Genomic DNA, 22,886 nt, shown 5'->3' with positions numbered 1-22,886 from the left:
GGGGGTCTGACAGTGAGAGTGCCAACATTTTCTTTGGGACACACAAGCGGATTTGATCTCTGTAACTCGAGATTGCTTTGGTCTGGTAAGAGGCCCCTTTTGCTTAACCACTTGACCTCCGGAAGGTTTACCCCCCTTCATGCCCAAGCCATTTTTTGCGATACAGCACTACATTAACTGACAATTGCACGGCCATGCAACGCTGTACCCAAATATGTCCTTTTTTTTCCACAAATAGAACTTTCTTTTGCTGGTATTTGATCACTGCTGCAGTTTTTAAATTTGCACTATAAACAAAACAGACCGCCAATTTTTTTTTTTTTTGTCCAAAAAGAGTTTTTTTACTTCTATAAAACCATATCCAATAAAAATGTTTTTAAAAAATCGAATTTCTTTGTAAATTTAGGCCACTATGTATTCTGCTACATGTTTTTTTGTTAAAAAAAAACACACACATTCCAAAGAGCATATATTGATTGGTTTGCGCAAAAGTTATAGCTTCTACAAACTATGGTGTGTGTGTGTATGAAAGTATGTGTGTGAGTATATATGTGTATATATATGTGTATGTATGTATATATGTGTATATATATATATATATATATATATATATATATATATGTGTATGTATGTGTGTGTGTGTGTGTGTGTGTGTATATATATATATATATATATATATATATATATATATATATATATATATATATATATATATATATATATATATATATATATATATTTATTTTTTTTTTCCCTAAATACTAGTAATGGCGGCTATCAGCAACTTATAGCGGGACTGCGATATTGCAGCAGGCAATTGGACACTGACACTTTGCGGGAGCCAGTGATCGGTGCTAAAAAATATGCACTGTCCCTGTACTAAGGGCATTGACTGGAAAGGAGTTGGACATCTTGGGCAATCAAAGGCTGCCTTTACTAGGGGAAGTGATGGAATTTATTCCTTGGTTTGCATGAACACAAAATCCATCACTTTCCCTCTCTCCTGTGTCTCTGCCCGACGATTGGCGGGTGCCGGTGGACATCCATTGCCCAGCATCCGCAGAACGGCTTGCGTAATCACAGCATAAGCGGCCTGCGGTGGTGCGTGCGCCCCCCTAGGTGGAAGTGCAGAAACGCATATATATCATGGTCGGGAAGTGGTTAAGGAGCACTTAGCACTTTTTCTACTGATGTTTATTCGCACGGGGAGCACTTAATTCACATCTGGTCTAATATGGACTACATGCCTATATCAAATTTTACATATAATTAAACTGGACACTTGCGTTTTTAACTGTTTGTTTTTGTATGGATGATGATTATTTTTTAGTTTGTATGAATTATGAGCACTGAATCATGTCGGTTTGATTGAAATTTTATGAAGTGCATATCATTTTAATTTAATAGGACACTTTTTTTTTTTTTTTCATAGTATTTTCTAATGCATTTCAATAGGCTGGATGAAGCCTGATGTATATGGTAACACATACCCTAGAAATATATTGTATGTTCTTGATTAGAATACAATTACGTAATTGCGTATTGAAATGTGCCATACTGTGTGGTGTATATTATTAATAGTTATGTAAGTGGTAGCTAGCTGCTGTTTATAGCCTAATTCCAAGATACTTAAATGCTGCCGTTTACATTGGTATCATGAGCTGCTTAGTTGCAGCCATGCTGGGGTGTGCCCTCTGCTCGAGGAATGCTGGCAGACTTGGCAGCAGCTGCATTACAAGTAACAATGAGGGATGGGAATGTGGAAGGGAAAACACTTCTATATTTATTTTTTTGTCCTGCAACTATAAACTTGCTGAGTGTTTTAACACATTTGACATCTTTATACTAAATTGAAGCTATAGTTGAAAACAAACACATTTTTGTGGACCATACCTCTACCTTTCAACCCTTTTTCTTCTTTCTCTTTCCTTTTCTCCACCTTACGATTAAAGCTCATTATCAGAATTTATTTGACCTATATACACTCTACTTGTAAACAATATGTATAGTAGGTATAAATCATTTAAATACCTACAATAGTAACTAAGGAAATGATATATATCTTTAATTTAGGTTTACGTGAACCCAATGTTTAATATTTGAAATTTCATGATCTTTACCTATATAAACCCTACTGTAAAACAATGAGCTTACTTTATAGATCCTTGTAAACTTACTTTATGTATCTTTATAACATTGTATACTCAATAAACTTCTTTTGACAAGGAAAACAAACACATTTTAGGCCTGATGTTGTACAGGTGGTGTGTACAGTCCACTGCCAGCAGCCTGTCAAAATCAACAACAGGCAGAAATAGGATATGAACACCCATGCAATCCGATTCCAGTGTGGGGAAAAAGTCCCTGCACTTTATTTATTTATTTTAATGCGAGTTCAGCCATACAGCTGTATGGCTGAACTTGCATTGCACAGACATCGCAAATGATCGGCACAGCAGTGCGGTTGCAAATCGCATGCGATTGTGTTCGCAATATTGTGCACCCAGGCTTAGAGTGTCTTCAAGTATTATGTAGGCTGCCATTGCTGGTCTCTTTATGAAAATATTCTAATTAGAAAGAGAGATGGTTCCCATTGTGTTATTAAAAATAGAAATATTTTTATCATATAATTAAAAAATGTGATATCACAAACCATTTATAGAAAAACTGATATAATATAAAACAAATCGTACTAACCCACCACCATGGACTTGTAAAAGTATGCTTTTTTCATGCACTAGTTGTACAGCCTGTGGATTTCCGACCATTGTATCTGTGATTGCAGGTTTGTACTTAGTGCAGTACATCCCTGGAGTTTATCATCTCCCCTCCACATGGCCATCCCCAGAAAACACACACTTTTCAAGGAATGCAAGAGGCAGAGTAATCAATCACTACTCATTAGTGCTGGACCCCAATAGCTGTACAACTATATAAAATTTCAGGCAATTTCAGTACATTTAGAGTAGTGGCAGTCAACTACAAATGGCATGTGTGCCAGATGTACAAGCAAACCACTGACTGGTTTCATCAACATGTGTAACTCGGATTAGGATCCCTCTGTATTTAAAGGATAAGTTCACTTTTTCAGAAAAAAAAGAAATAAACGCACAAATTTTTGCAGAGCATTTTTTTCCTGCAGCAGCCTGGAAAGCATTGCACTTGTGATTAGTGGAAGAGGGGGGCAATGCCAAGCTTCTGCAGACATTCCCTGCAGCTTGGGTTTTAAGCAGAGTACTTTCATACGGGCTGACTGTTTGAAACCCAAGCTGCAGGGCTTGTCTGTAGAAGCCTGGCATTGCCCCCCATCTCCACTAATCACAAGTGCGATGCTTTCCAAGCTGCTGCAGGAAAAAAAATGCTCTGCAAAAAAAGTGCGTTTTTTTTTTTTTTTTTTTACTTACTACTTTCATACAGGCTGACTGAAAGCTGCAGGGCTTGTGAATGAACTATAAGAGGGCATGAGCACCCTCGCAGTTCATTCAGAACTACAAGCCGTCAGCCTGCATTGGATGTCTAATTTTTTTCACAGAAAACTGAATGAGTGATGAAGATATGTGGGTGGAGCCCCGCACGGCCGCACTCCTTTCAAAAGGTGACAGCAGGTGGAGCAGAAGATTCCCCGCCTACTCTCACACTGAGGGGGGGGTTGATGGCAGGAGCTGGAACATGTTATATGTACCACCCTTAATACAGGTGGAACGTGTAACATGTTCCAAAAGATGAACTTCTCCTTTAATGCTCAGTTCACATATATGAAAATTTGGATGCGTTTTGAACCACTTCTGATCCATGCTTTCTATGAATGAGCCGGTTCACATATGTCCAAGCTGTCAACAGTCAGTTTTTTAAAAAGTCTCCTGTATGGTTTTTCATGGTTCTGGTGCGATTTCAAGTGAAAATTCACACCTGAACCAGTGAACGAAAGCGAACCAGACCCCTTTTAAAAATCACAGTTAAACTGTAGCCGGACATATGTGAACTGAGCCTTATGCTGCGTACACACGGTCGGACTTTTCAGCTACAAAAGTCCAACAGCCGTCTGACGGACTTTCGACGGACTTTTGGCGGACTTTCAACAGACTTTCTAACGAACGGACTTGCCTACACACGATCACACCAAAGTCCGACAGATTCGTACGTGATGACGTACACAGGACTAAAATAAGGAAGTTGATAGCCAGTAGCCAATATCTGCCCTAGCGTGGGTTTTTTTTGTACATCGGACTAGCATACAGACGAGCGGATTTCTGGGTCCGGCGGAGTTATGACGTAAAGAAGCCTGTTCCAAATCTAAAGTCCGTCAGATTTGTGACTGGAAAAGTCCGCTGAAGGTCCGGTGAAGCCCACACACGATCGGATTGTCCGCCGGATTTGGTCCCTCGGCGTCTGTCGGACAAGTCCGGTCGAAAAGTCCGACCGTGTGTACGCTGCATAAGTATTACTTTGGAAAACTTTGCCTCTTTATTAGTATACCTAATATGTGCAGTGCTGCACTGCCAGATCTGCTTTATGCCAGCCATACACGGTTTGAATTTCGAAAGAATTTTCTTTCGAAAATCGTACGAATTTCGCACCATTAGTGGGCTGCAGCAACGGCCGATTTTCATGTGGCAACCAAATTTGAGGAATCGGACATGTTGGAAATTTTTAGAAAAACAAACGATTTTCTAATCAATGATGGGAGAATTGTGCGAGAAAAGATTCCCTCCCACGAAAATTCTTTTCTGTAGCAACATGAGGTGAAATTGAAGGCTTGGTCGGCTGAATTTCGAAAATCAATGGTGGCATCATCGGATCACAAAAAAACAACCTTTCTGATTTTGAAAAGAAAATTTGTTCGAAATTCGACCGTGTATGGACTGCTTTAGTGATCTCAGCCTGTGTGTTTGATTGAGATGAACACACCATTTAAAAGTAAAATGCTGGTCTGTCTGGATCACAAATGATACATTGTTCTACCCGCGTAAAGGGACTAAGGATAACAAAAGAACTTTCATACATTCTGTGAAAAATGATAACAAACAGTTTTTGCCCACTGAAGAATATTATTCTATTGTCGGTGTTCAGCACTGATACTTCCTAGCATATATGGATCTAGTATATTAAAAAGTCGGTGCTATGGTATATGTGTGTGCCATGTGTGGTTGTCTGGAACAACCTTGCTCAGTTTTTATACAGCAAGTTCATGGTGGTGATTTCTTATGATTTGCGTTCTATTATATTTCTTATTGTTTGATTATTATAGTACTTCTTCTTTTTTTTTGTATCATTTTTATTATAAAGAACCTTTTTTTTTGATAATGTGATGGAGACCATTTCTTTTTCTATTCACAATATTTTTCAATACATTTCCATTTCCGTTTAATATTTGTGTCACTTTTTTGGAAGGGTTGCTTTTGTTGGGTGTTCTCTCTTTCTGAAAATGCTGGTTTCCTGCCTGTCTGTGGCTTCAATGGTCTTGAGTTACTGATGCCATAAGTGATGTCAGAACTCCTGATCTACATGTTTCTGGGTCAATGATTTACTTCATTTATTATGGTGTCTAAAATTTGTTAAAGCTGGAAAATCTAAAAGGAGTTTGATGCATTTGTTCTTAGCAGCACTTCTTTTTCACTTCTGTATGGAGTGTGCTATTTTTTTAATCCTAAAATTTAGAGGTAATCTTATCACTGTGTGTTAGGGCTTGTTTACACTTGCACTAGTTCTAAAAAGGGATCTGCGGTGGTTTGCTTTTCAGAGAGCTGTACAGGGCTGACAGGCATTCGGGAGGTGATGGTGCCACTTTCTGAATTACTGATTTGGGGTTTTTTGTTTTTTTTTTTATAGCCAGGGTTTTCTTAACCACTTGCCAACCGCCCCATAGCAAGCAGATTTACTGCTACAAGGCGAACAAATGTTCTGTGAAGAATCATGTGTACATATATGTCATTCTGCACATCCGCCTAGGGGGTGTGCACTGCTTCTGCTGTGATTTGTTACAACAGAAGCCGTTCAGTGGGTAACAACCAATGTATGTCCGCAGATCGTTAAAAAAGACAGAGCACCGTCCTGACGGGAAGTGCTGGATTTTGTGACCCTGGAAAGCAGGGAATAAAATCAATCGCTTCCCTTTAGGAAAAGCACCACATACAGTACACAAACACAGGCTAGGCACACCTTTTTAACCCTTTGATCATCCTAGCTGTTTAACCCCTTCCAAGGCAGTGTCAGTACAGTGACAGTGCATATTTTTAGCACTCATCATTGTATTGGTAACTATTTTGTGATTAACTAGTTCTAGGGACAAACATCATATCCATATCCTGAGTATACACTAGTAGAAAAACAATGGATGGGAGGAGAAACTCCCTCCCATAGAACATGTAGGACTTTTTTTTAGGATATGAGGTTGTGTCAGAATGTCTGTCGCAATATCGCAGTCCTGATATAAGTCGCTGATTGCCGCCACGGCCAAAAAAAATAAATAAAAATGCCATTATATATCCCAAAGTTTGTAGACCCTATAAATTTGCGTAAACCAACCGGTATGCGCTTATTGGGATTTTTTTTTTTTTTTACCAAAAATATGTAGCAGAATACATTTATGGCCTAAATTTGAGAAAACATTTAGATTTCAAAATATTGCAGTGGCAGGCTTACTTAACGTGGTTGTAAACCTCAGACATGAAATATGAACAGAGCATATCCCTCTATAGCAGTGATGGCGAACCTTGGCCCCCAAGATGTTTTGGAACTACATTTCCCATGATGCTCATGCACTCTGCACTGTAGTTGAGCATCATGGGAAATGTAGTCCTAAAACATCTGGAGTGCCAAGGTTCACCATCACTGCTCTATAGTGTGTAGGTGTTTCAATTAAGAGCCGATTGACAGCCTCAGCTCTGTTCTATGAAGGAGGTCTGTCCTGTCCCTCCAATCAGCTCTCAGACTTCTTCTCACTGAGCTCTGCAGAGTGTATTTTCAGTTCTCCGCCCTGTTTTCTGACAGCTCAGACAAGCTTTATAAAATCTGCACTTTGGCTGAATGTAGCGAAGACTGCAGATAAACAGGTACAACTTATATAGGAGGATCTGTTTAATCTCTACGCTGCGTACCACCTGAGGCCAGTCACTTTGCTGGGTGTATGCAAGTGTTTACTACCACTTTAAAGTGGGATTGTTTTTGTATTTCACAGTTAAAAGAAGAAAGATATTCTTATCAACGGAATGTTGAGGAGAGGGGCTTTCTATATTGATATCACACTTCTGTTTCTTCTATCTCTGTCAGATGACATTATTTTTTTCATGGCATTTTCATCAAAGACTGATTTTGTTTATTTTCACATGATATCTAGCAGCGTTTGATTTTGTCTCCCCTAAGATACATATTGTAATCTCATTATGTAAGAAATATGGGCCTTACTAGGATTGTCCTAGTTGTGTCAAGTAGTTATTGCCTTTGATGTCTCATTTCCTCATTTCTTTTGGATTCAGGTTGACAACACAAGCAAGATTTTTCAGAATGGCATATTGAATTAAAATTCTTTTACATCTTAGAAATGAAGAAAGCCTGAAAAATAAGCGTGTCATTATAGGTGTTCAGTGTTGGAAGGAAATTCTAACATGTAATGGAGGCTTTCAATGTAGATACGCAAATTTAATTAACTCTATAAGTCTTAGATGTGACAAGCTCATTTCTTCTTACTGTGATTTGTATAAGGCCTTAGAGTTGTGCTGGCTAATAGCTGAAAACGGGACATTCCGAAGATTCACGGGAGTTCTGATAGAATATTAGATATAATTTAACCACCTCAATACTGGGCACTTACAACCCCCTTCCTGCCAAGGCCATTTTCAGCTTTCAGCGCTGTCACATTTTGAATGACAATTGCGCGGTCATGCTACACTGTAACTGTGTGAAATTTTATCATTTTCTTCACACAAATAGAGCTTTCTTTTGGTGGTATTTAATCACTGCTGTTTTTTTTTTTGTTTACTCGCTACAAAAAAAAAAAAAAGTTGGGAAAAAAAAGTTTTTAGTTTCTGTCAGTAAATTTTGTAAATAAGTAATTTTTCTCCTTCACTGATGAGGCGGCACTGATAGGCTGCACTGATGGGCACTTATGAGCACTGACGAGGTGGTACTTATGGGCACTAATGAGGAGGCACTAATATGCCACACTTAATGGCACTGATAGGTGGCACTGGTGGGCACGGGTTAGTGGCACTCATGAGCATTGGGTGGCACTGATGGGCAACACTTATGAGCAGCAGTGATGGGCAGCACTGATAGGCGTCATTGATAGCCAGCATTGACTGGCATCATGAATGGGAACTGATTGCTGGCACTATTGGGCACTGGTGGGGAGTGATCGCTGGCACTGGTGGAGCTATTGTAATCTGATTACATGTGTACATGTCACATGCGAGGAGATGCTGCTGATTCTCTCCTCGCCACACACTCTGTCAGTGTGATGCGAGGCGCGCAGATTACCGGCATCTCTTTGTCTTTACAGAGATCGGGGCCGCGCCATGTCCTAGCAACCCGGCGGAGCCGCGATCGCTGCTCGCCTCCAGAGCAACCATTCTGGGACAACGTCATATGACGTTGTCCCAGAACGACAGCCGGAACACCCCTTCGTCATTTGACTGTGGGTGGGCGGCAAGTGGTTCAAAAAAAATTATCCTTCACTATAGAAATCTCCTAACAATTTTTAGGCCTCAAACTGTATGCAACTGTATGCATTCAGACTCAAACTGCATGCAAAAATAAATAAGTGTGGGTGTGTTGCTCAAAAGTTTGCATACCCTGGCACAAATAGTGAAATTTTGATATTGGAAAATATGAGTGATCATGCCAAAAAACTGTCTTTTATTTAAGGATAGTGATCATATGAAGCAATGTATTATCACATAGTTGTTTTGGCTTCTTTTTATATCCTAATAACAGAAATCACCCAAATGGCCCTGATCAAAAGTGCCCCGGAATGTTTGGCCTTGGTACACACACACACACCACACACACAACTTAAAATGGCAATTAAAGTGGTTCTAAAGTCAGATGGTTTTTCATCTTAATGCATTAAGATAAAAAACCTTCAGTGTGCATTAGCCCCCCTAATACTTACCTGAGCCCCATCTCTAGCCAGCGATGTTGCACAAGAGCTTCAGCTGTTCAGGTTTATCACTCCTGATTGGCTGAGTCAATGGTGCCTGCTGCTGTCAATCAAACTCAGTGACCCAATGAGGGGGGGATGGGCCGAGCCGCGGCTGTGTGTCTGAATGGACTCACAGAGCAGTGGCTCAGGTGCCCCCATAGCAAGCTGCTTGTTGCGGGGGCTCTCGGTAAGAGGGAGGGACCCCAGAAGAGGAGAATCTATGCTGCTGTGTGCAAAACCACTGCATAGCGCAGGTAAGTATAACATGTTTGGTATTAATTAAAAAAAAGACTTTAATATCACTTTGAAGGTTAATTTCTTGGAGGGTGTACCAAGTGGTACTAAAGTTTAAGGCTGTATGCACCCAGGAAGGAATGCCCGGTACACAAGAAGTTACAGGTTTTCAGTTTGAGATCTGTAGGAAATGTCAAAGGACTACGAGTGCAGGAATTGATAACTACAAGTCCATCTGCAGTGGTGGTTCTTTTACCGTGTTCAGCCTTGAATGTGGTTCTAACATGAAACGTGGTGGGTTTAGCCTTTAAAGGGATTGTAAAGGTTCATGTTTTTTCACCTTAATGCCTCCTATGCATTAAGGCGAAAAAATATTCAGCAATTGCAGGCCCCCCAGCCCCCCGTTTACTTACCTAAGCCCTCGAAAGTCCCGCGTCGAGAACGCGCTTGATGTCGGCCCGATCTTCTCGGCTGTTCTTGGCTCGTCATTAGATAGATTGATAACAGCGCAGCCGTTGGCTCGCGCTGCTGTCAATCAACTCCAATGACGCGGGGGCGGGGCCGAGTCCTGTAGTCGGCGGCTTATGGACGCCGGATACAGGATTCGGGAGCACGCCCCCAAGCTAACCCCCTGGGGAGAGCGCTTCCCAGAGGGGGCTAGCTGATGCGGGGAGGAGCCAAGACAGCCGCCGAGGGACCCCAGAAGATGAGGATCGGGGCCACTGTGTGCAAAACGAGCTGCACAATAACATGTTTGTTATTTAAAAAAAAAAAAAAAGTGAAGCTTTACAACCCCTTTAATCTCCCGCTTTCACTTTTTTTTGATTAGAAGTTTGAAAAAAATTTGTAGTTTTTTTTAGGTGGAAAAAAAAGTCTGGATTGTTTATCTCCATCATCTACAAGACATTTGGGATGCTTATTTGTGTATTTTAGTAACACTTATACTGTATGTATATGAGAAAAACTTTACAAAGAAAAAAAAGGTTTGAAAAATGTTGTGGCTAAAAAGGCATATATTTATGTGAAAAATTCAACAAATAAAAAACAGATATTCATGATGATTGTTTAAGGATCAGGCCCCAAAAACTTGACAAATCATCCTGAGCAGAAGCTCCACCAGATCCATAATGGCCCGTTTGCCACCACCTTAGTTGGCCTTGAGGTCAGAGCACCATAGGAAAAAACAAAAAACCTGGAAACACTTTAGGGAGGAGCAGTTTCAGGTAAGAAGCGTTTGGCATAGATGATGAGTGAATAGGTTTAACCCTATTTAAATCCTTGTCCTCATCATGCTGGGCTGACAAAGAGCTCAGCTGTGTGTTTTCTCTGCCACCCAAAAAGTGTAATTAATAATTCTGTCATTTTCTGTGCTGCTTCTTCCCGCTCACTGATCTTGTCAGTTCATGTTGCTGGACAATCTCCATGATGTCGTTCCCTGTGCAATTGGTGGCTTTCCATGAAGCTTCACAATTCTGTTCCCTTAACAATTACAGCATTTCTTGAGAATTTGTCTGATCTTCACATGTAACATTCTGGAATGGTTATCTAAGGCAGTTTTGCTTTTGTATCCCAAAGCCAAGCATATTTATATTTATGCAAATTGGTAAGGTTATATATAGCTTCGATTTGCACATGTAAACACAGCTGCTAACGTGCATTGAAGCAGTTGGTAATCTGGATATGTTGCATTATGTCTTTTGGCTGTGATCACTGCCAAATGCATAAAAAGACAAACTACAAACTTTTTTTTTAAAATAAATTATATATATACAAGTTTTAGGCAGGTGTGAAGAAACAAATTATATTTTAAATGTTTATTTTAGCAAGTAACAAAATTCAAAGTGAGCGAACAGAAGAAAAATCGAACTCAAATCATTATTTGATGTGACTACTCTTTTGGCTTCTAACCAGCATCAATTCTTTCACTCTTGTACACTTGCACTAAGTCAGGGATTTTGTAGGATTAGAGTCAGGTGTATGATTATACAATTATACCAAGTAGGTGCTAATGATCATCAATTTCATATGTAGGTTGAAACGGTCGTTAACTGAAACAGACACTGCTGTGTAGGAGGCTTTAAACTGGGTGAGGAACAGCCAAACTCTGCTACTAAGGTGAGGTTGTGGAAGGCAGTTTCATGTTACAGGTCATACACCATGGCAAGACTGAGCACAGCTACAAGACACGAGGTAGTTATATTGCATCGGCAAGGTCTCTCCCAGGCAAAGATTTCAAAGAATACTGGGGTTTCAAGATGTGCTGTTCAAGATTTTTGTAGAATCACAAAGAAATGGGCAACGTTGGGGACTGTAGACACAGTGGTCAGCCAAGGAAACCTAATGCAGCAGATGAAAAACACACCATAGTTACTTCTCTTCGACATTGGAAGATGTCCAGCCTTGCCATCAGCACAGAACTTGCGGAAACCTGTGGGATCCAGGTACACCCATCTACTGCCTGGAGAAGTCTGGCCAGAAGTGGTCTTGATGGAAGAATTGCAGCCCAAAACCTTGAATATGGAAACAAGGCTAAGTGACTCAACTATGCACAAAAGCATATGAACTCGGGCGCTGAAAAATGGCAGCAGGTGCCCTGGACTGATGAGTCGAAATTTGAAATATTTGGCTATAGCAGGAGGCAGTTTGTTTGCTGAAGTACTAGAGAGCGGTACAATGAGCATCTGCAGGCAACCATAAAGTATGGTGGAGGTTCCCAGCAAGTTTGGGGCTGCATTTCTGCAGTTGGAGATTTGGTCAGGATCAATGTGTCCTCAATGCTGAGAAATATATGCAGATACTTATTCATCCTGCCCTACCATCAGGGAGGCATGTGATTGGCTCTAAATTTATTCTACAGCAGGACCCCAAACATACAGCCGATGTCATTAGGAACTATTTTCAGCGTAAAGAAAAAGGAGTCCTGGAAGTGATGGTTTGGCCCCCACAGAGCCCTGATCTCAACATCATCAAGTCTGTCTGGGACTACAAGAAGACACAGAAGGATTTGAGGCAGCCTACATCCACAGAAAATCTGTGGTTAGGTCTCCAAGATGTTTGGAACACCCTACCTGCCGAGTTCCTTTGAAAACTGTGCAAGTGTACCTAGAAGAATTGGTGGTGTTTTGAAGGCAAAGGGAGGTCTCACCAAATAGTGATTTGGATTTCTCTTCTGTTCATTTTCTATCCATTTTGTTAATTGATAAGTGTGTGTGTGTGTGTGTTTGCGTATACGGTATCTCACAAAAATGAGTACACCCCTCACATTTTTGTAAATATTTCTTTTTATGTGCTGACACTGAAGAAATGACACTTTGCTACAATGTAAAGTAGTGAGTGTACAGCTTGTATAACAGTGTAAATTTTCTGTCCCCTCAAAATAACTCAACACACGGCCATTAATGTCTAAACTGCTGGTAACAAAGTAAGTACACCCCTATGTGAAAATGTCCAAATTGGGCCCAAAGTGTCAATATTTTGTGTGGCCACCATTATTTTCCAGGACTGCCTTAACCCTCTTGGGCACGGAGTTCACCAGAGCTTCGCAGGTTGCCACTGGAGTCCTCTTCCACTCCTCCATGATGACATCATGGAACTGGTGGATGTTAGAGACCTTGCGCTCCTCCACATTCCGTTTGAGGATGCCCCACACATCCTCAATAGGGTTTAGGTCTGGAGACATGCTTGGCTAGTCCATCACCTTTACCCTCAGCTTCTTTAGCAAGGCAGTGGTCATCTTGGAGGTGTGTTTGGGGTCGTTATGTTGGAATACTGCCCTGCGGCCCAGTCTCCGAAGGGAGGGGATCATGCTCTGCTTCATGGTTCCCTCAATTGTAGCTCCCCAGTGCTGGCAGCACTCATGCAGCTCCAGACCATGACACTCCCACCACCATGATTGACTGTAGGCAAGTCACACTTGTCTTTGTACTCCTCACCTGGTTGCTGCCACACACGCTTGACACCATCTGAACCAAATAAGTTTATCTTGGTCTCAGACCACAGGACATGGTTCCAGTAATCCATGTCCATAGTCTGCTTGTCTTCAGAAAACTGTTTGCGAGCTTTCTTTCTTCTTTCTACGGGGAGACAGCCTTGCAGACCAATTTGATGCAGTGTGCGGCGTATGGTCTGAGCACTGACAGGCTGACCCCCCACCCCTTCAACCTCTGCAGCAATGCTGGCAGCACTCATACGTCCATTTCCCAAAGACAACCTCTGGAAATGATGCTGAGCACGTGCACTCAACTCCTTTGGTCGACCATGGCGAGGCCTGTTCTGAATGGAACCTGTCATGTTAAACCGCTGTATGGTCTTGGCCACCGTGCTGAAGCTCAGTTTTGGGGTCTAGGCAATCTTCTTATAGCCTAGGCCATCTTTATGTAGAGCAACAATTATTTTTTTCAGATCCTCCAAGTTCTTTGCCATGTTGAACTTCCAGTGACCAGTATGAGAGAGAAAGAGAGTGATAACTCCAAATTTAACACACCTGCTCCCCATTCACACCTGAAATCTTGTAACACTAACGAGTCACATGACACCGTGGAGGGAAAATGGCTAATTGGGCCCAATTTTCACTTAGGGGTGTACTCACTTTTGTTGCCAGCAGTTTAGACGTTAATGGCTGTGGTGAGTTATTTTGAGGGGACAGAAAATGTTATACAAGCTGTACACTCACTACTTTACATTGTAGATAAGTGCCATTTCTTCAGTGTTGTCACATGAAAAGATATAATAAAATATTTACTATATATAATATAATATATATATAATTATATATATATATATATATATGTGTGTGTGTGTGTGTATATATATAAAATGTATGTCTCTCTCTCTCTCTCTCTCTCTCTCTCTCTCTCTCTCTCTCTCTCTCTCTCTCTCTCTCTCTCTCTCCTCTCTCTCTCTCTCTCTCTCTCTCTCTCTCTCTCTCTCTCTCTCTCTCTCTCTCTCTCTCTCTCTCTCTCTCTCTCTCGAGAGAGAGAGAGAGAGAGAGAGAGAGATACATTTTATATATATATATATATCCTTAGATTGAGAGTGTTTTGCAAGACAAGCAAAATTCCTAATAAATTTTGACTTGATAAACGAGCGATGTCTTCATATACAAGTCACGTCACATCACAATTAAGTATAAAAAGGATAGGTGCCTCTAAGTGTACCAAATATGGTTACATTTTAATAAAGGTATAACATTAAGACCCCTTTTACACTGGAGGCGTTTTTCAGGCGCAGGCAGGACATCAAAAAAAGTCCTGCAAGCAGCTTCTTTGAGGCACTTTAGGAGCGGTGTATACAAAATGTACTGATTCTCCATAAAAGGCACAGTAACAGACAGCAGATATAAACGTTTTTCAGCTTTGTAGGCCTTGTTCACTACAAATGCCATGTACAAAAATGCCATTATATATATTATATATATATATATATATATATATATATATATATATATATATATATATATATATATATATATATGTGTGTGTGTATAAACCCCTCCTGGCAGCACATTTCATTAATTTGCCAATGTAGTGGATAATAAAAGTTACTTGGAGAGGTGAAACGCCATACATGGACAGACAATTTAACCGAAAACATAATTGATTACATGATCAGAAAAGGACATTTAAAATCCAAGAAAATAACAATACAAAAACTAAAGCTGAATACACAGAAAAAATATCAGGAATGCCCAGTAGGGGAAATAAAATATTATTAAAACGGAAGAGGCAGGTAGTGCAAAAAGGAATCAACATAAGTGAAAGTCTAGGTCCCATCTGAGGGACCCTGGTTTTTAATCTAAATATCCACCATGCCTCTCTATCTGAAAGCCATCTGTTCTTTTTACCACCCCTGGGCATAGGGGTCATTCTCTCAATGCCAGTAAACCTAAAGGAGGACAAGTTACCGGAATGGCATTCTTTAAAGTGACGTGAGATATTTAAAATATGCTTTGTGTTTGGATTAACAGAGTCACTATAATGTTATACTACTCCTTGTTTTTAAAGCGTGTGTGGTGCATCCAATGTACTGCAGGTTACAAGAAATGCAGCACATCTGATACACCACATACTTGGTTTCACAATTAGTGTATTGCTTAATGACAAAGCTTTCTCCAGTGGTTGCTGAATTGAAAGATTTTGTGCATAAATTAACATGACAATATCTGCACGTTTTTAAAGTTGCATGGGTAGCAACCTGGATACTTACATGTGCCTCCTTTTAATCGTCAACCGTGTGATTTGCTAAATGTTGTACCTTCATTAAATGTAACCATATTGCTACACTTATGCCGCGTACACGCGGTCGGACTTTTCGGCAGGAAAAGTCCGACGGAATCTTTTCATCGAACATTCCGATCGTGTGTGGGCCTCATCGGACTTTTTTTTTTTTTTTAAATTCTGACGGACCTAGAAATCGAACATGTTTTAAATCTTTCCGATGGAATCATTTCCTATCGGGAAAACCGCTCGTCTGTATGCTGTTCCGACGGACAAAAAACGACGCATGCTCTGAAGCAAGTATGAGATGGCAGCTATTGGCTACCCGCTATTGAACTTCCTTTTTCTAATCCCGTCCCGGTCGGACTTTGGTGTGATTGTGAGTAGGCAAGACCGTTTCAGCGGAACTCCGTCGGAAAGACCTTCAGAGTTTATTCCGACGGAAAAACCGGTCGTGTGTACGCGGCATTAGAAGTGCCTCTCTTCTCTTTTATACTCTGTAGCGCCTGCTGGACTTTGCTTCTAATCCCCTTGTGGAGGCTTCCATTTGTGGATGGACATTTTATGGTTACACAACCTATCACATTGCTATAATCTTTATATGGACTATAAACTGAAAGACTTATGAATAAATGATTGTGGAATGAATCCTCTGATTTTCCATTATTTCTTATGGGGAAATTCGCTTTGATATACATGTGCTTTGAATTACAAGCCTTTTATCGGAGCGAATTATGCTCGCAATCCAAAGTTTTACTGTATGTGTGTGTATATATACAGAAGAGTGAGCCACTCCTGCCATGCTGTAAGTTTATTACCGCACCGATATCACATCAACAGCAGGCTCCTAATTAATCCACCAATATTCAACAGCAAAAAATGAGAAAGATCTCCATATAGTGCAATTATTTTTACTTTAAAAGTCCATCTTCATACAAAATCATAATTCAAACGAGCAACTGTACAGTTTCAAGCATTACAATGCTCTTCATATCAAAAAATGAAACAAAGTGGATCTATCCATGGGACACCATGCAACCAAAAGGTCTTAATGTGGAACTGGACCTAAACTACTTTTTATCTAATTATTAACTATTTGAAAATTTAAGTATTGGTTTGCTATTCAATGTTTTTAATGGAAATTTAACATTTTAGTATTTATTTTATTATTTGGTAGTTATTTTGTTTGTACAGGGTAATTGTGGATCATATCATTAAAGTGGAACAACACTGCATCCAAGCACCACAAACCAAAAACGCTATTTAATTCATTTTTATTATTCAAAGCAAACTCCCCCTAACCATCCATGTCTCCATGCTTTGTTTTGCTGAGAAATCACTTTGAAAACCCCCCTAGCATTTCTGGCCGTGGCCATCCTAAGTAAGGGCAGATGATTCTGTTGAATTTACTTCCTGGAATACATCTGCCCTCAGCTTAGGCATGCAGACAGAAGGGTGTGGTTAGCTGAGAAACCCCTCCTCCCTTCCTGAAGACTCCTGGAATGTGCGACATAATTTGCATAGGCCTGGCAACCAGAAAGGAACTGAAGTTTAAAACCAGTAAATCTAATATTCTTTCCTATTAATGCTAGCAGTATGAGAATTAAACGTAGTCAGTAACGTTTCCCTTTTAATGTAATAGTCGAGACAATAAGTAAGGTAAATGTAATGGTTAATAGTGTTCAGGAAGGGAAGAGTAAGAAGGGTTAGGGCCGGCCTGTTCACAGCAGAATGCAGGGTGGGAAAACCTTGTTCTGTAAAGCTCGGTTCACACTAGGACGACTTGTCCGGCGACCTAGTCGCCTGACAAGTAGCGTCCCGTTCTGTACAATAGAACCATTCTAAGGGGAGCGACGCAAGTCGCTCCAACTTAGAAAAAGGTTCCTGTACTACTTTGGGGGCGACTTGCATAGACTTCTATACAGAAGTCGTTTTGCAAGTCGCCCAGGCAGTCGTGTGCAGGTCGTCTCGGTGAGGCGACCTGCAAGTCGTGCCGCCCCTAGTGTGAACCGAGCCTAAGCGTTTCCTGCACCACGTACAAAACACATTGGGTGTGTGATCTGCTGCAGGTGTCTATAATCCTAAGGACACCCCAAATGCAGATTGCAAACGCAGTGCGTTTTGCCTGCATTAGATCCAGTGCAGGACGATTTTTAAAAAGTGGTTGATGCACCACTTTTTTGTGCGATTTTTTTTTTTTTTTTTTTTTTTTTTTTTTCCTTCACCAGTGGTGCAGGATGGGTGAGGGATCTCAGGCATAGAGTAACACAGCATGTTATTACAAAGTGCAATATGGATTTTAATCATGAGTGCTAAAATTGAGGGTTAAACAAAGGTATTTTAGTACAGTAAGCACTATGAGCTCTTTCTACCATTTTTCTTTTGAGTGCATGGTTCAATTTGGGAGATAAAGTATAACTTCTGTGGGAAGGATGGATTATCTTAACCTGGGATGACTGTCGCAATGAACCACTGGTGAGTAAAAGTGATATTTGGACATTCTAACCATTAAAGTAGAGCTATAGGCAAAACCTTCTTTATTTTTATTTTTTTTTTTTTTTCGTTTTGCCATCTGTGTCCCATTGCAGAGATTTTGCTTCACTTCCTGTCCCATAGTCTAACGGGAAGTAAGAGAAAATCCCTGCAAATAAAGGCAACTTATTCGGCTCACCAGAACTAGTGTGCCCATTGGAAGATATCCCCTCTATTACTTTTCTGGGGACAACACAAAATTTTAGTTTTTCTTTTAAGTTTTATGATAATGGTAAACAGGCCAAATGGAGAAGGTGAATCTCCCTAACAGGGGCTATCTCCACTGTTAAATAATTAAAAAAAAAGTTTTGCCTTTTTAGTATACTTTAAGTCCAAATTACAAGGTGAGAGCACAGCTGGTGTTTTTGGAGAGTGCAACTTTATCCTGGTGGAGCACAGCGGTGATTTTTTTGGGTGGAGTGGTACACAGAAGAAAAGATTGCGTTTGGGATACTGGATTTGCACAATTTCATTTTGAAATGTGGACACTTATTAAGGACTATATGCATATACAGTCAGGTCTATAAATATTGGGACATCGACACAATTCTAATCTTTTTGGCTCTATACACCACCACAATGGATTTGAAATGAAATGAACAAGATGTGCTTTAACTGCAGACTTTCAGCTTTAATTTGAGGGTATTTACATCCAAATCACGTGAACGGTGTAGGAATTACAACAGTTTGTATATGTGCCTCCCACTTTTTAAGGGACCAAAAGTAATGTGACAATTGGCTGCTCAGCTGTTCCATGGCGAGGTGTGCATTATTCCCTCATTATCCCATTTACAAGGAGCAGATAAAAGGTCCAGAGTTCATTTCAAGTATGCTATTTGCATTTGGAATCTGTTGCTGTCAACTCTCAATATGAGATCCAAAGAGCTGTCACTATCAGTGAAGCAAGCCATTGTGGTGGTGTATAGAGCCAAAAAGATTAGAATTGTGTTGATGTCCCAATATTTATGGACCTGACTGTATATTGAGCACATGGTTTTATGTTTTTTGGGTATGTTAAAAAGTGCTTCACTTATTATTTAATTGTAATTTGCTTTATTGGGTGCATTATCTGTGTAGCCTATTGGTTTTTAGAGTAGGTGCAGCACAGGAGATAGAATTTTGCATACTGTGTAATAGATGTAGGGAAGCACTGGGCATATTGGAGACTAAAAAAAAACGAGCCAAGGATAGAAGTAAGTAGTTGATTAGGGCTAGTTACATTTTAAGCCGGCCATAGATGGATCGAATCTCAGCCAGGTTAGCAGGGACTGGCCAAGATTGAATCCTTCTGTGGGCACCCTGGTTGCACTGAAGTCCATCAGTTCAACCAGTCTGTCTGATTTTTTTTTTTTTTGCATGCAGTTACTGCCGGCGATTACTAGCTATGCTGCATTCAATTATGTACTGCCCACGCTCACCTGACCCAAAACCAATAGAACACCTCTGGGACATTATGTTTCGGTGCCACCAGGTTGTTCCTCAGTTTGTTCAGGAGCTCAGTGATGCCCTGGTCCAGATCTGGGAGGAAATACCCCAGGAGAATGCCCCAACATTGTCAGGCATGCATACAAACACGTGGGGGCCATACAAACTACTGAGTACCATTTTGAGTTGCTGCAAAGAAATTTCAGCAAAATAGATTAGCCTGCTGCATCTTTTTTTTTTTTTTTTTTATCTGATTTTTGGTGTCTTTGAAATCAGCCCTCTGTAGGTTGGTAATGTTCATTTCCATCAAACGATGTTTCACCATTTGTTCCTAACCCTTTACCCAGTCCATATTAGTATAGATATTTAGCATGATATTTTTGAGATCTGATGTGTTTTCAAAAAAATTAAAGGTACAATTTGAACAATGTATATTGATAGCACATTGAAGGAGTAAAGGGGAGGCAAGACCAAATGGTTGTGGAGTGGTAAATAACACAGAGAGAAGAGAGCAGAAGTGAGCTGTTCTAGGATAGAATTCCATGCAGTCCGTGATTTTGAATTAATCTTTTTTGTTGCTTTCATTGCATTGAATAGACTCTGTGTTTAGTTAAAATGAATTTGCCCTATATCAACACAATATACTAGTTGAACTGTTTCTCAATTGGTAAATTACAGATTGTTGCACCGAGCACTAAATATTTGAACTTTGCATGTAACTGTAAAAATGTAAGTGTATGGTTAACATAGTGCACAATGTGCCATAATCATTGGTCAAGATGCTGTAAATGAGCAAAGAATCTAGATTCTGTTTTGAGTGTATTGCTGACTTCTTACTCTCGACATCCTTGCAATTTTTAGTTGTTTAATTCCAATATTTGCTTTGATTTTTAGATTTCCCTAGAGAATGATTATTTGGGCCCTAGAAGAATTGAGAGCCTGAAGAAAGAAGATGCGGATTGGCAAAAGAAGGCTCACATGGCCGTACTTTCTATTCAGGACCTAACGGTTAAATATTTTGAAATCACAGCAAAGGCCCAAAAGGGTAACCAGCTACCATTTACTTTCTGTTGTCTAGTGTGTATGCTCTGTCTGTTGTACTTGCATATCTACATGTAGAAGTTGTGTTTCCACATTTACCAGGTTCTAATAACTCAGATGCTTAGGGCTCCAACTTGTCCCATTTTTGTTTCCATTGCCCCTTGAAATTATAAAGGGAGTCTGTTGTGTTTTTGGTTGTATTCCCTCCACACACCGCCTGATGTGTTGCATAATCAATATAAATAAATAATAAAATATATATTTAAACCCAGTGCTGAATTTTTATTACTGGAACAGAACATATATGATGGAGCCAGTTTAAAGTCTACATGTCATATAACTTTAATTGTATACAGTTTGTGATTAAAGAGAATCAAAGCCATTTTGATTCTTTATAAACCTGAAGCCAATAAATCTTTTACTAGCACTAAACCTCAAAACTAGGGTAACAAGTGTGACTAAGGCCCTTTTCACACTGATGGATCGATCGGCTCCGCCTGTCAGTTTTTCAGGCAGACCTGATCGGACCATCCATTGCTCTCTACAGAGCGATGGATGCCAATGGACACGTGTCTGTTGACATGCGCCTACATCCGATCCGGTCTACTAAAAACAGAAGGATGGGGATCTGTCACCATCTGCCTATCGGATCAGATGTCCGTCGGATGGAAACGGATCGACGGTCTGTTTCCATCTGACAGCTTATAAAAGACAGTGGGCTGTGTGCATGTCCACTCTGCATCAGCGGAGTGAATGAGAGGTAAACGAGAAATCCTGGACAGCCGCACTCAAAAGTAATCTTCGATCTTTATTAAAGTATAATCATAAAAATACATGCCACAGCATCACAAAGCAGGAAAGCTGACGCGTTTCTGTGAAACGCGTCAGCTTTCCTGTTTTGTGATGCTGTGGCATGTATTTTTATGATTATACTTTAATAAAGATCGAAGATTATTTTTGAGTGCAGCTGTCCAGGATTTCTCGTTTACCTCTCAATTACCAGCATTGCCTGCACCTGTTACTGCCAGCATGGAGAAAATGTTTGTTCCGCACAGACCTCCTTCAGAGCGGTAATATTTTTCTCTATCAGCGGAGTGAACACGGACCTGTCATCCTCTGGCAGACTCCACCAGTGTGAAAGGGGCCTAACAAAACTGAAACTGCCACATTTGTTTTTATCCTTAATGATGATGGTGGTGATGTTCTTAATATTATATTTCAATACTGGGGTAGTTGGAGATCATTTCAGACTGTGACTGATTTTCCTGATTCAATCACTTTTATCATTCAGTGCTCTATAAATTGGTTTAGGTAGATAATGAATGTATATAATAATACTTCTTTGTAATTAAAGCTGTGTATGATCGCATGAGAGCTGACCAAAAGAAGTTTGGGAAGACAGCCTGGGCAGCTGCTGTGGAGCGCATGGAAAAGCTTCAGTATGGGGTTTCCAAGGAGACTTTACAACTGATGCGAGCAAAAGAAATTTGTCTAGAACAAAAGAAACATGCACTGAAAGAAGAGGTAATGTTTCTGGTGTTGGTATATTTTTATAACAGTGCCAGTATCTTGATTTTTTTTTTTTAATAAAATTTGACATTTCTTTATGAATGATATTTTAATGAATATTTAAGATATATTTTTAGGGATGCTAATTTTCTGCACAAAGTTTAACTGTTTTCCTTCTTGGTAATAGATTTAAAGCAAAGCTTCCACTTGTAGAAAATCAAAAATAAGAAACTTTGATAAAAGATTTTAGGCTCAATTCACAGGATAACACAGCAGGATAAGGATACTTATTTATCAAAACGTGAATATTTTTTTTTGTTAGTCCAATGAGATTTGAAAAATTACATAGGGTGAACAAAAGTACGCTATTTACTCCTAAAATGAAAGGAGGATTGGGAGTCCCAGATCTGATAAAATATTTTTCTGCTGCCCAAATTGCTCAACTGATTAGATTTCATACAAAATTGTCTCCATCTCTATGGACGCAGACTGAAACATGCTCCTGCCCATCTAAATCGATCTCACAACTGATGTGGCTACCATTTAAATCTAAACCTATTATACTCTGCCTATCTCTAGCCTTTTCCCTGGGATTATGGGACAGACTAACTAAAACGTATACATTTAAATCCCCTCTTACCCCTTTAACACCATTGGTTCAAAATCCAAAATTAACCCTGGGATTTGCTCCTCAAACCTTTAATTGGTGGATCAATAAGGGACTTTTACAAATAGCCGCCTTTTTTGATCATAAGGGAATATTAACAAAACAATTCCTTATTGAAAAATAC

General features: G+C 40.0%; 1 protein-coding gene across 1 annotated transcript in view; it reads left to right on the top strand.

Moving 5' to 3' along the window:
- JMY (junction mediating and regulatory protein, p53 cofactor) overlaps positions 1 to 22,886 on the top strand; it is a 119,744-nt gene that overhangs the window by 25,776 nt on the left and 71,082 nt on the right. The window contains exons 3-4 of the mRNA XM_073623747.1: positions 20,440 to 20,590; positions 21,941 to 22,110. Coding sequence (XP_073479848.1) covers positions 20,440 to 20,590; positions 21,941 to 22,110 — 321 coding nt within the window. The remainder of the gene's footprint in view (positions 1 to 20,439; positions 20,591 to 21,940; positions 22,111 to 22,886) is intronic.

This window comes from Aquarana catesbeiana, linkage group LG01 (genome assembly GCF_042186555.1).
Source record: "Aquarana catesbeiana isolate 2022-GZ linkage group LG01, ASM4218655v1, whole genome shotgun sequence".
Lineage (NCBI taxonomy): Eukaryota > Metazoa > Chordata > Amphibia > Anura > Ranidae > Aquarana > Aquarana catesbeiana.
This window is presented reverse-complemented; position numbering and strand designations above follow the sequence as displayed.